Here is a 12,963-nt window from a genome sequence, read left to right as displayed (position 1 = left end):
TTGGAAGCTTTTATTTATCTTCAGAGAAGTGAAAACCTTGGAATTCTGGTAGTTGACTGTGCCTAAAAGGGCTCTAGTTTTCCATGCTTAACCCTGTTTACCTGGTTGCTTCTCACCTGTGTGCATTAAGGGTGCTTTGTTTGTGGCAAGGCTCACATTGACTGGTATCACAGAGGTGGCTTTATTTTTTTTTTTTTCCCCCCTGGTTATTGTGCTGTGATGCCTCTGAGACAATAAATACCCTGTGTGAATGCTGCTGTTCTAGTATAAAGGACACTTTCCATGGTTGGGCTGGGTTTGTGATACGAAAGCGAATCAGAAGCATCCAATTGGCCAGAAAAGTGAGTTCACGTAAGAACTCCTACTATATAGTATAGCTACTTTGGTTTATGTTTGCCTAAAATTGTGTTCTGGTGCAACTGTTTTTGGTTGATAAGACCTGAACTACTGGTCACCTTGTCTCTGGTGCCAAGCCCACGTGTTTTACCTTGTATTTGGAGAGGAAGGTTCTTTTTTCAATCTGGTTAGCTCAGGACTGGAAAGCCCCACAGCACCTGCATATATGTAATTTAATACCTTTAAAGCCCTTTTTGGGGATTGCAAGCTGGTCATATTTTAACTGCCTTGAGAAAGCAGGTTACAGCACGACCTATGTGATTTTAAGCTGCGTAGCTGCCATGTGAAGGGAGGGATCCCTGTTCTGTTAAATGAAGTTTCATAGCACTGTCTTTTTCTGTACAATTAGATTATTTTTTTTAACTATCTTAAATCTCTGATCGGGTGGAAATACGGGATTAATGGAAGTCTTAGTTTGGTTTGTTAAAACAGAAACATTACTATGGAAGGCCAGAGAATGTAGGATTTCTGTGTTTCATCATGTAAGAGATGGTTAGCACAGGATAGTAGGGCCATGTGTTGCATATTGTTAACAGTAATTGCATCAGACTAATAATTTTTCTGTGGATCTAAGTATAACTTCCCAATGATTCTCTATTAAATCCTTTCACTGACCATTATGGATGCAATTATATGTTGTGATACTGTTTTGTCAGTTTGCTTCTAATGAAGCCTAACTGATCTGGCCTGGTTGGCCAGCCATTTTTTAAAAATTAAAAGAAAAAAAAAAATCCCAAAAAACTTTAGAGAGAGGTGGGTTTCCTAGATTACTGCAGGATGGCAACTCAGCAGGCAGCTGAAAGCATAGTAAAGTCTCCCTGAATTTGAGTTGCTGAGCCCAGCCACATGATGAATTTTCGTTCTGGAAGAATTGGCTGCGTATCCCAGCTACCTAAGTGTATATCCCATAGGTTTCTGTCAGCCAGTTGCTGAGTCACTTGGATGTGTAGACAACTGTTTTAAAAATAAATAAATAAAATCATGCACACAACTGTTTTTTTTAAAGGTGGAGAAGAACAGTCCTCAGGAGAGACAACTTCTGTTAAGCTCTGTTGTCATCACAGATTGTGAAACATAAATTCAGTGTTATAAACAGCTTGTAATTTCAGTCTTCCATTTTTGCTTTAGCAGGCATTAGACTGAAGCTACTGGGATAGGGCTTAAACATTATCAGAGTTAAAGTTTTACTCTCATAGTTATTGATCATAACATGCCACCTACTCATGTCTATGTTACGTATTTTGTATAGAATGGCATGTTCTTATTTTGTGGTGCTGTCAGAAAAGTGATAATGCAGGGTAAGAAAGAGTGCAGGGGTTTGAAGTCTGTTTTTCTTCCTGTGAGGATGGAGCTCATCTTTAGTGATTTAGGCATTACCTGCTTTTTTTCTGCAGGTTTTTTTTTTGTTTGACAATTTTCTCACAAGCTGACAAACTTGACCATACTGTGACTCTGAAGTGTTGCAATGTAGTTTATGGAATTATTCTGGAGTTGCGTTCAGCTGGTGCTTCAAACAGCTTTCCCTTCCATGTAAATACACAGAAGCATCTCACCAGAGGTTCAAGTGTTCCATTGCAACCATAACGCTCAAACAATGGCTTTCAATGTTTGACATATACTGGGCACTAATGGGTGAAGAATTTACTGTAGGTTTGATCTTTCTGTTAGCTTTTTATCTTTTTTTCTTCTTTTTTGGTTGAGTGGCAGAGAATCTTGCAGGCATTGTCCATAACCTGGGCGCTACAGATCAGTTAAAAGTTTGGTGCTACTTTTACTTGGTTTGATAGCCGGGGATTCTGGGGCTCAGCCACTTTAATGTTATTAGCTCTACAGTATCATCCTCCATTTTTGCCCTGTGTACCCATGAGGACGAACAGAAATCCATGCCAACTGAGCCACTCACTCATGTTATGCTATTTCAGTAGTAGGAGGTAACAGATGTGGCTTCAGAGGAACTGCTGAGGGATGTGCTGGGTCAGTGCAGTCTTGGTGAGAGAGGATTAATTTGGGGATGATTTTGTTGTAAGGATGCTTTCACGTGAGCTAGGCTAAATCTAGACCCACTTCCTCTGGTGTGCTGTGGGGAAAAGGCATCAATCAATATTATTAAAGGGATTCAGTTCATTTTGTTGGCTCCATTTTTGCTAAGCTGCTGTTCCGGTTGACATTCAAAGTAAAATGTTGGCAGAGAGAAAGCAAGTGAGATGAGGGACAGAAATGTGATTTATTCTGATTTTTTTTTTTTGTGTGTAAACTTATGGGGAAGTTGGAGGAAGTTCATGGAAAGTAGCAATGCCAGAGATATCTTTAGCCAATGACAGCTGAAATTGCAAGAGCAAAGAGGCAGAGCCAGTTTGAGTTTGTGATGTGGGTTGTAGTCCTTCTGTGTGTTTTTGTGAATGTTGTGTTCTGGTCAGTTTGGTAACACAGTGGCCCTTGGATTGGGAATATATAGTTAGTAGAGTGGTAAAAGAGAAAATTAAAGTAGGATGTGTGTATTTTTGTAAGGGCTATGTGAGACATCAAGAACATATGTGGAGAAGGGGAATCCAGTCACTTTTTAAGGTATTTGGGCCAAATTTGATTGACCTCTTGTGACACCACTTTTTCCTTCCAAATCTGGGGGAGAAGAATTCTGTAAAAGGTTGCTAGGAGTGATGAGTGACACAAGGTAAATTAATGATAAGAGACTATATTTATCAGAAATGACAAGCTACATTGCAATATAATCTCCAGTCCCTTAAGTGTTTAGAAGATCATAGTGGTCTAGCTTTGTCCTCCAAAGCTTAACTTTTAATTAAATGAAGAAAAACCCCAAGCCCTCTTCCTGGGCCTTAGATGTGTAAACAAGAATGTTCTCAAGACTTACATTCAAATGGAAACAGTTGTTTTTTGTTTGGGTTTGAGTATTCCCTTTCATGTTTTGCAAACCAAAGATGGCAGCGTTGTGCTAATGCTAGAAATACAGAAGTTGAAATTCAATTATGGACTTGCTTAGCAAAAGCAAAAATGGTTGATGTTTTCTGGATTGTGGGGTGCCTGTTATCTATTCCCCCCCCCCCGAGATGTAACTCCATAAAATCTTGGTAAATTTAAAGTGGTTTATGACATCCCAAGAGGTAATATAGAAGGTGGCTTCCCTGGGAAGAGATCTAGTGATTGATGTGACACATGCAGGATAGGTGAGCTTAGAGAGTACAGAAATTTTGTGGGAGGTTGTGTAAGTACATTAAAGACACTAAAATATATATTTCATTCATAGTGTCACTACGAAGGCAAAACCAAGAGCTCAGTGGGTGGTGGAATCCTGTGTTAATGTAAAGTGTCATAAGCAATCTCTCCAACCACTGATTTCTGTGAACTCCACATTTAATTTCTTTGCATAGCATGCAATTAAAGAATCCTTAGACTTCTGTAGTGATTTTTTTTTTTTCTTCCCCCCCCGCGTCTGCAGGTGGTGCAACTATGCTGAAACTTTTCATGGGCTTGAAGGGAAATTGTGGTTGCTAATCTGTTCCTTCTCAGTCTTTCTACCTTTGCCTTCCAAGTCTTGGGAGTGAACCTACAGGAACAAACTAGGCTTGAGACCGGCTCATGGACTGCGGTACCTCCCTGTTCAGTGATGACTGAATAAGAACACTTAAAGATTTTTCTTCTTCAGGGCTGTATGACAGTCCCGATGGTTTTCTTAAAACAAGCATAATACTTAGCAGTAAGAATGAAGAGAGAGGTTAAGGTCAAGTTTTTACTTTTCCCTGTTTATAATCTGTATGGGTGTAACACTTTCAGACTATTCCCTCTCTGTTTCCACTGATGTGTCCTTCTCTTCTGAGCAGTTGTGGTCGTGTAGAAAAGAGGCTCCTTTTAAATCTGCTGACGGGCTTTATTGTATGTTTAGTTCCTTTTTCCTAACTTGATTCAAACCAATTTTTCAGATAAGGTGGAGATTAGGATGCTGTCATCAGCCAGAGTTGTTCTTTAACCTTTAAGTGTCTGCAAGGAATTTTTTTGAGCCATTGGGTTTTTTCCAATGTGCCAGACAACCCCTCTATTGAGTTGATGCAGTATATAGTAAACATGTCAATATGCAGGCCATTATGCAGATCTAAATCCACCCAATGCAATAAATGTGTTCTTTGTTATGAGAGGGATGGTAACTCTGGAGATGCTTGCCTTAAAAAGGATGGTGCATGCTGTGGATCTGGGATGAGGGCTGCTGGATCGCAGCCATATTTGGTAGCTGCTTTGGACCCTTTTTTTATAAGGACCTGCCGTAGATTAAAACTAAAAAACACATGATGAAAAGGAAGTGGCTCTGTTGGGAATACATAACAACACTGTTCAGAAGATGTGCTGATCTCCCAGAAAGACCTATAGCTCTGAGCTGATGTTACTGAAGGATGACGTGGTCAAGTCTCTTTCATTAGAGGAGTCTGGGAGAGAGCAATGTTACTGTGTTCAGTAACATCAGCTCTTAGCTGACCAGAGAGTAGCAGTAGCTGTCTAGGAAAGCAGACCTTTCATTGAAGTGGAGTGTGCTCAGAAAAAGCCATTATTGGCAAAGTGAGATTTTTCTTGTGGTGGTGTGAGAAAGCTACTCTCTAAAAGTAGAACTAGTCACAATTGTTTTTTGTATTAAGCCTTGTAGTTCCTTCTTTGTGTAGGAAATCCCCCAGCGCTGATGGTAACATACTGTACTTGTTACCACTGTACAGAATTTCAGGGTAGATGAGAAGTTGAGCAATCTCATGCCCTCCCTTAAAAGAACCCTTTTGAACATTGTGGATCACAGACTTTGTCCTCAGAATGGGTGTTTTAACCCCTGGGCAGGAAGATGGTATGGAATTAGAACAATTTCTGTACCTTCAGCACTTTCTTTCAGCAATCAGTGTAAGGGGATACTTTTTTTTTTTAATGGAAAAGCTGAAGGTATCCAGGCTCCTCATTTAAGATTGAGGTTTGCATCTCTACTCTGAGGTAAAGGAAACAATTTTCACAGAAGGGAGGTTAGAAGAGGGGAAACAAAGGGAAATCATGACTTGCTTTGGTAACATGCCATGAATATACAAAAGAGGAGAAAGGTGAATGGCAGTTGATGTCAAGATTGCTAGTTAGATGTTAATGGCAAGCAGTCTATCCTGATTCTCATTTCAGAAATGTAAATGACTGCACAGGCTGAACAAGTCTCTGTTGCTAGGGAAAGCCTGACCCAGCTGGAGCAGATTTAGGTTGAAAAGGCCTTAGACTTGCGAAAGGGTTGTGCTGGATTGACTTGATGACTCAGAGCTGCCTTTGTCTAAGACTTTTTGGTGTTGAGAGAGCCAGATAGTGATGGTTGCTCCATCTAACTTCTGGCTAGTTGAGAGGATACCGAGACCATTCTGTGTAGTACAACCTTCGAACATTACCCCAAAAATTAAAGTGCCAAAGGCAAGGCTTAAAATGTGAAGGTGTGTATTTTTTTCAAGAAAAACTTAAACAGTTGTGTTTCTTTAGAACTTCTAAATGGAGTAACTGGGAGGAATGCAAAATTTGGAAGCAAGAACTACACCATGATAAAATGGTTTCTTGTAGGAAATGAAATCTTCTCTTATTAAAAACAGTGCATGTGTGAACTGTCAATGCTGCCCTCTTAACACCTTAGTATTGATAATGAATTAACTGCTATGAATATATGTACAGCTGTGACATGCTGTAGCAAGCAGAAGTTGTATTATAGGCTGAATGTTGAACAGCAGGCTTTCTGCTGATTTGTCTTTTGTAGCATGCCATTTTGCAAAAAGAATGGTTCCTTCGAAACACTGAAGGGCAACAGGCGAGTCCTTTTAGGAGTAGCTAGTGACCTGAAATAACTAGTGGATATATAAAAAGAATAAAGACCTGCTGCATGGAGTAAATGATTATTTGATGATAGGTGATGATTAAATGGCAGGTGTTTCTCAAGGTGGCAAGGTTCTTCTCCATGTCAAAATGGTTTTTATGATTAAAATGAGCATTAGCAAATCATAGTTAAGGTGGAGAAGAAACTACTGGATCACTGTACTCTGAGCTCTTTGTGTCACACAAGAGCTTTGCTTTATTCTGCCCAATCTGTGTGTACTCAATAGTGTCAACTCACTACCTGTGTGCTGTGCAGCATGCATGTTTGTTCACAGCCTTTGTTCTGCTCCTTGGTGCCCCAGCCTGGAGCAGCACTTAGAAAGGAGACTTGCCAGGAGATTCTGCCAGGTCAAGGAATAGGCTGCAGGTCGCATTAATTACTCTCATTGTATGAACCTGTTATGTGCAGTCATTTTTCCTGGTAGTTCATTGACCCCATCTCAGTTACATGATCAGGCTTGGATCTGTTCTCTGACTAGGAATGGGCTGCAGATCCTCAAAAAGACTGTAGTGTGGAGTGGGGTTTTCTATTACCTTTGGAAATTTACATGCCCTGCAGCTTGCCCCTGGGATGCTCCCAGAAAAAAAGAGCAGAAGTGGGCTGCTTGTTGGATAGTAGGTGAAGCTCAGTACTTTTGCACTGAAGTGTTACTTCCAGGGAGGCATTTGTGTTCATCTGGGTAAAGAATGCATTGCTTCTCTTTGGTATTTTACTGTATTGGGGAGTTATCTTTTAAACAAATAAATATGTATTTCTTTAAAGAACTAATTTCTCACTCAGAATTAGGTGCTTAGTTTAGAATAATTCTGAGAAATGATAGGCAGTTTAAGGAAAGGCTTGGAAATCTGTAAGCAGCTGAATGCAAACAGCATGAATCTGACTATTGATAATTATCCTGGGTGTTTATAATCTACCCAAAACTATTGGGGCAGGGTAATAAACAGATGTTGCACTTTTATTTTTTGTTAGTGAGCAAAATAAATACATAGTAGTTAATTTCCAATTCTGAATTGAACATGAAACAAAGGTAAATTATACTAGTCATATTAAGCTCTATAAGCTGGAATATCAAAAACTGTAAAATGGACTATAAATGCTCTAAAGAGCATTTTATGTGCACTTCATTCTGTCTGACAGACCAGTTTATATTGTAAGTCCATATACGCTTTCTCTAGAATGGGATCCAAAGAAAACACAGCACAGCCAAATGAAAATTGTAGTTGACTTTGAGCTCTGATTAATTTGTTTTTCATATAATCCTTTTCAGGGCAGCGAGAAAAACATGAGAAAAAGATGATGCATTGTGGTATAATTAACTTTCATGAACAATGTGAACTTCAAAGAAATTTCTTTAAAAAAAAAAACCACACCAACAAACAAAAACAAAACATCAGCTTTAATTGGAACTGTTTTTTCCAAATGTCAGTATGGACCAAGATGCTTGTCCTATTTCATGTTCGGGTCTCTGCAGTTCTCATTATATGCATGAAGTTCTGCAAAACATAATTCAGTAGATGAACTAATAAGTTCTTAAATCAAAAACTTCAACAGCATGCTCATCTGTAATCAGTTTCTGTCATTAGAGCCCACTGGACTTTATCCTTTTCCGTATTAAGGGGATGATGTTTCATAATTTAGGCAAGTGAGTACATACTTTCACCATAAAGTTCTAGAAATCTCATTGATTTATAAAAGCATTAAATATCTAAAATTAAGTAACTTTCAAGCTGAAACAAACATAAAGCTAAAAGCAATATGACTTCTAAAGCCCAGCCTCAGAAAAGACGCATGAACAGCTATATAATGCTTTAGTTAATGGTTGCTGCCATTTCTCTTACAAATTGTTCTTTAGGGTATTGTAACTCAGCTGTTTTTAAACGCATCACTCTGGAACCTTGCCTACAAAATGTCAGCGCAAGTGCAAATTTTATTTCTTTAACAAAATAAAGAGCTTGGAGCAGTTAGGCTTTCTAAAATTTTATGGCAGTAAAATAAATTTTGCTACTTTTGCTTTGCCATAACGGGAACCATACTGTTCACCTTGTCCTGCCAGCAGGTAGAGACAGAAACCAAAACAGTTTAATTGGAAAAACATTGTGTGTTCTAACTTGCCTTTTTTAAAAAAAGAGAAGCCCAATGTCAAAGTGTAAATATATTCACGTTATTGTTGGGCTGTGCTTTGGGCAGAGGGCACTGTCCCTTGAGGGTGGGTGGAGGGATGGTTGCTTTAGAAGAAAGTTTCAGGAATTTAATTTGTGTTGAGGTTGTCTTGCCTACAGATTCAGGAGAGAAGCCCACACTTCTGCTGCATGTGACCAGTACATCTCTTATCAGATCTACTATCTTGGAGTTCTTTAATATTCCCCCTCTCCCATCTGGCTTCTAAAGCTGGGTAATGCCAACCCATTCACCTTTTTTAATGTTTTCCTGAAGTTAAAGCCTTGACATGTATTCCAGGCAATAATATGCAATTGTTCTGTAGTCAGTATATACTAAAATGCGGATTTCCTGTCTCACTGGTCATGATGACCAAGTGTTACTGTTGGTACATTAGTTTTGGTGTTTTTTTTTTTTTTTTAAAAAGGTTTAGGGAATGAACTTTCTTGCACATAGCAGCTTCTAGTGCAGCAAGTCACATTTTAATAGCCTCTGCTTTCAGCTTGGATCTTTACAGAAGGAAGATTAGGTAATAGTTTGTGTAGAAAACATCTGTTTCTTAACAAAGATCTCGCCCTGTTGTTTTTTTATGTTGTCCCTCTAACAAGAAAGTCCTTTAGTCTTTTAAAGACTTAAAAGTCTTTAAGTCCTTGTCGGATATTAGAGTTGCTGTGGTTTTAGCATGCTCATGTTCTGGATCCTTTGTTAGCTTAAGTTATTAGCCCTAGATAAGTGTTGTGGGATGGAAGGACTGCTTTCTATTGTCAGTGCAATTTCTGAATCTCTGGACAATTTGTCTGGGTTACAATTCAAGTTTTTTGGCTCCAGTGTTTGTTTAGACCTTTTCCTTGTCTGAGGAAAAGATGTTGTTAAAATAATTAAGCCTAGCATGCATAAAAAGAGAACCTTTCCACAAAATTGAATTGCTTGGGGTTTATTTAAGTTTTGGGTTGCTTAAATAAATTGGCATTTTACTTTGCTTACAAGCAACTTACTATCTATTCCGGGGAATCTTTTTTCTGTATTTTCCACAGAAGACCAACTCTGAGGGTTTCCAAGAACAACAGCTCTCTACACTAGTTCTTTGTTTTACATCGAAGTGCATTTTATGTGTCTAATTATTACATTATTAGTACACTTTTCTTCCAGTCCTTTAAATTTTTTATTGTGGTACGTGTCTAATATGGAAAGACCTAATATATAGTTTTATTAGGGAATAATCCTTTTGGTCATTGTTTTCCTGAGAGTGCATTGAGTTCAGTCTGCTGTTTTCAAGGGAAATTCCTCACTGTGATGCTGTGTGTTCTTGTAAATAAATTTATCCTGTGTTTCTTAGAACTCAAGAAACTTTTTCATCTTGGTGCCAAAATCAGTGAAACTTGGTTCACTGGAACATGCAAACAGGAATTCAGTGCATTAGCTACAAGTCCAAGCACTTTCTTTTCTTCCCAGTCACAGTGCAGGAAGTGCTGAGCACCTTTCCATGGATTTTGTGGTGGTGTTGATCTATTGCGAGACTAGCATTCAAGAATTAGGGCTAGCTTGGCTTGTGACCCTGGGAAGAAAGAGTGATTTGAGAAATAAGTTGTAATTCTCTGGAAAGTGTTCCCCTTTATGTGCATGTATCTTAAGGGTGGCGGGGGGTAAATTAGTAATGTAATGACCAGTGGATCACTCTCTATATTACCTAACTTGTTTGGAGTCATGTGGCTGAACCCCTGGTCTGGTCACACATGTCATGAAGTAATTTGAAGCAAGGTGTGCAAACACATTTGGTTTATCTTTATGTTCCTCAATCTAATGCAGCTCTCTTCAACAGCAATAATAAACTAACGTTTCTTTGTCTGCTGAAGAATATAGATAACTTGCATCTCTGTGCTGGTCCTGATAGTGCTTATAGTGATAGGTTAAGTGAGATGAATATTCAATGTAGGCGTAAATCAAGTTCTCATTTCCTATTTTAACATTGCAACCTAATTAAGAAGTTAAAAATTTTATGGCCATCAGAATATCCTACTTGCATTCCAATTTCAGAAGGCTTAAAAATGCTTTATTTACTAACTTTCCTTTCTCCTTTTACATTTTCAGTTTGCGGGCCAAATGTTGACATTCGCAATGATATCCATGAGCTGAAACGCCTGGAGAACTGTACGGTAATTGAGGGTTTCCTTCAAATTCTGCTCATCTCTAAAGCAGAGGATTACCGCAACTTCCGCTTCCCGAAGCTCACTGTCATAACTGACTATTTGCTGCTGTTCCGTGTGGCAGGCTTGGAAAGCCTCAGTGATCTCTTCCCCAACCTCACAGTCATTCGTGGGAGGAACCTCTTCTACAACTATGCCTTGGTTATCTTTGAAATGACAAATCTTAAAGAGATTGGGCTTCACAACTTGAGGAACATAACACGTGGGGCCATACGGATTGAGAAGAACTCTGACCTGTGTTACCTCTCCACGGTGGACTGGTCTCTCATCCTAGATGCAGTGTCCAATAACTACATCGTTGGGAATAAACCTCCAAAGGAATGTGGGGACTTGTGTCCAGGAACAATGGAAGAGAAGCCATTGTGCGAGAAGACATCTATTAACAATGAATACAACTACCGCTGCTGGACCACCAACCACTGCCAGAAAAGTAAGATTTGATTAGATTGTGTGTTTTTATTACCTCTTTCTGAAGTAAAGGTGTTGTGATTTAACCTCAGCTGGCAACTGAGCACCACACAGCTGCTTGCTCACTCTCCCTGCCTCAGTGGGATGGGGGAGAGAATTGGAGGAGTAAAAGTGAGAAAACTTGTGGGTTGAGATAAGAAGAGTTTAATAATTGAAATAAAACAAAATAGTAATAATAACAACAACAACAATAATAAAAGACTATACAAAGCAAGTGATGCACGATGCAATTGCTCACCACCTGCCGACCGATGCCCAGCCAGTCCCTGAGCAGTGGCCCCCCCGGCCAGCGTTCCCCAGTTTATGTACTGAGCATGATGTCCCATGGTATGGAATGTCCCTTTGGCCAGTGTGGGTCAGCTGTCCTGGCTGTGCCCCCTCCCAGCTTCTTGTGCATCTCCAGCCTTCTCAGTCGGTAGAGCATGGGAAGCTGAAAAGTCCTTGACTAGTGTAAGCACTGCTTAGCAACAACTAAAACATCAGTGTGTTATCAACATTATTCTCATACTAAATCCAAAACACAGTGCTATACCAGCTACTTGGAAGAAAATTAACTCTATCCCAGCCAAAACCAGGACAAAAGGTTTAATTTTGTGGTTTTATTTTAAGCTTTTTAGCAACTTAAATTTTTATTCTAGTTGTGTGGGGTCCACATAATGAATTATCCAGTTACCACACAAATAGATTCCTCCTCATCCAGTAAAGGATCATCTCACTTGATTTAAAAACAAAACCACCACCAGCAAAACAAAAACCCAACAACAAAAACCCACAAACTTTCTGGGTTACTTCCCCATGGAAAAGATGCAGTAAGTATAGAATTAAAGCCATTATAGCAAAGCTGGAACCAGTTTTACCTCCCTTGAGGACTTTGGCAGGAGGTGGCTATCGAATGCCATCTCCTTCTCCTTGCCGAAGTGACGTTATGTGTGTGCCAGAGTCATTGCTGTACTGAAGCTGTTAACTGGACTTACTTTGACTTTGTTCTTTGCCTCCCTTGGCGTGCACCTTCAGAAATTCCTGTAATGGTAAATTCTGTACGTAAGAACTTTTTTACTGAAATTGTTTTTTACAATGCAGTCTGTAGTGTCACAGAGTTAATGGATATCTTGACTCTTGGGTGAAATTATCCTTGCCTGTTTTGTTCTTACTGGCATGATGGGGTTTATGTCTTTCTGATAGCAAGTATTAGCAAAAACAAAACCTGATCTCTTCTCACTTTTTAAAAATAGAGTAAACAAATACATAGTTTACTCAAATAACATGATTACATGGCAGGCTTTTTGAGTTCATCCTGTAACTTTACGAAAGCTGAGCCCTGCAGTATCAGTAGGGCTTAATTACAGGCAGTCGTTGCTGGGAGGAACAGTTCCTAAATTCCACTTGCAGTCTTGACCAAAGCTGCTATAATGATAGGAAACACCACAGTGTGAGAGAAAACAGGAAAAGGGCTATATTCAGGTTACCTTCATTTGGGGACGCTGTTTTTCTCAAGTGCTTCATTAGTTGCTTGTGAAGTCCCCATGTTCAGTTAGAACTGAAATTTAAGTACCTTGTAGGGCAGTTTCAGTCAACACATGCCAAAAATATCTCTGAAAAAAGTCATTTGTAAGGCTATGCTTTTATCAATAATTCTTAAAGGAAGTAAAGTTTGTTTTTAAACAAAGAAAAGAAGACCCCTCAGCCTCTTACTGGGAGGCTTTGTGATTTGTCCAAGGTGAGGAAGTGAGCTGCGTTGCTTTCTTACCGTATGTTGCTATGAGTCATTAGGCTTCTGCAGGCCAAATTTATGTCTTCATTAAAAGAGTGTAACTCTCTTGTCTGCAGAGGGTGACCGAAGTGATTCCTGTGCAACCT

General features: G+C 39.3%; 1 protein-coding gene across 2 annotated transcripts in view; it reads left to right on the top strand.

The window, feature by feature from the left end:
* IGF1R (insulin like growth factor 1 receptor) overlaps positions 1–12,963 on the top strand; it is a 198,232-nt gene that overhangs the window by 21,961 nt on the left and 163,308 nt on the right. For both annotated transcript variants that reach the window (XM_076347994.1, XM_076347993.1), the window contains exon 2: positions 10,523–11,068. In XM_076347994.1, coding sequence (XP_076204109.1) covers positions 10,523–11,068 — 546 coding nt within the window. The remainder of the gene's footprint in view (positions 1–10,522; positions 11,069–12,963) is intronic.

Source organism: Aptenodytes patagonicus, chromosome 10 (assembly GCF_965638725.1).
Source record: "Aptenodytes patagonicus chromosome 10, bAptPat1.pri.cur, whole genome shotgun sequence".
NCBI lineage: Eukaryota > Metazoa > Chordata > Aves > Sphenisciformes > Spheniscidae > Aptenodytes > Aptenodytes patagonicus.
The sequence above is the reverse complement of the archived record's forward strand: the minus strand, read 5'-3'. Positions and strand labels throughout refer to the sequence as shown.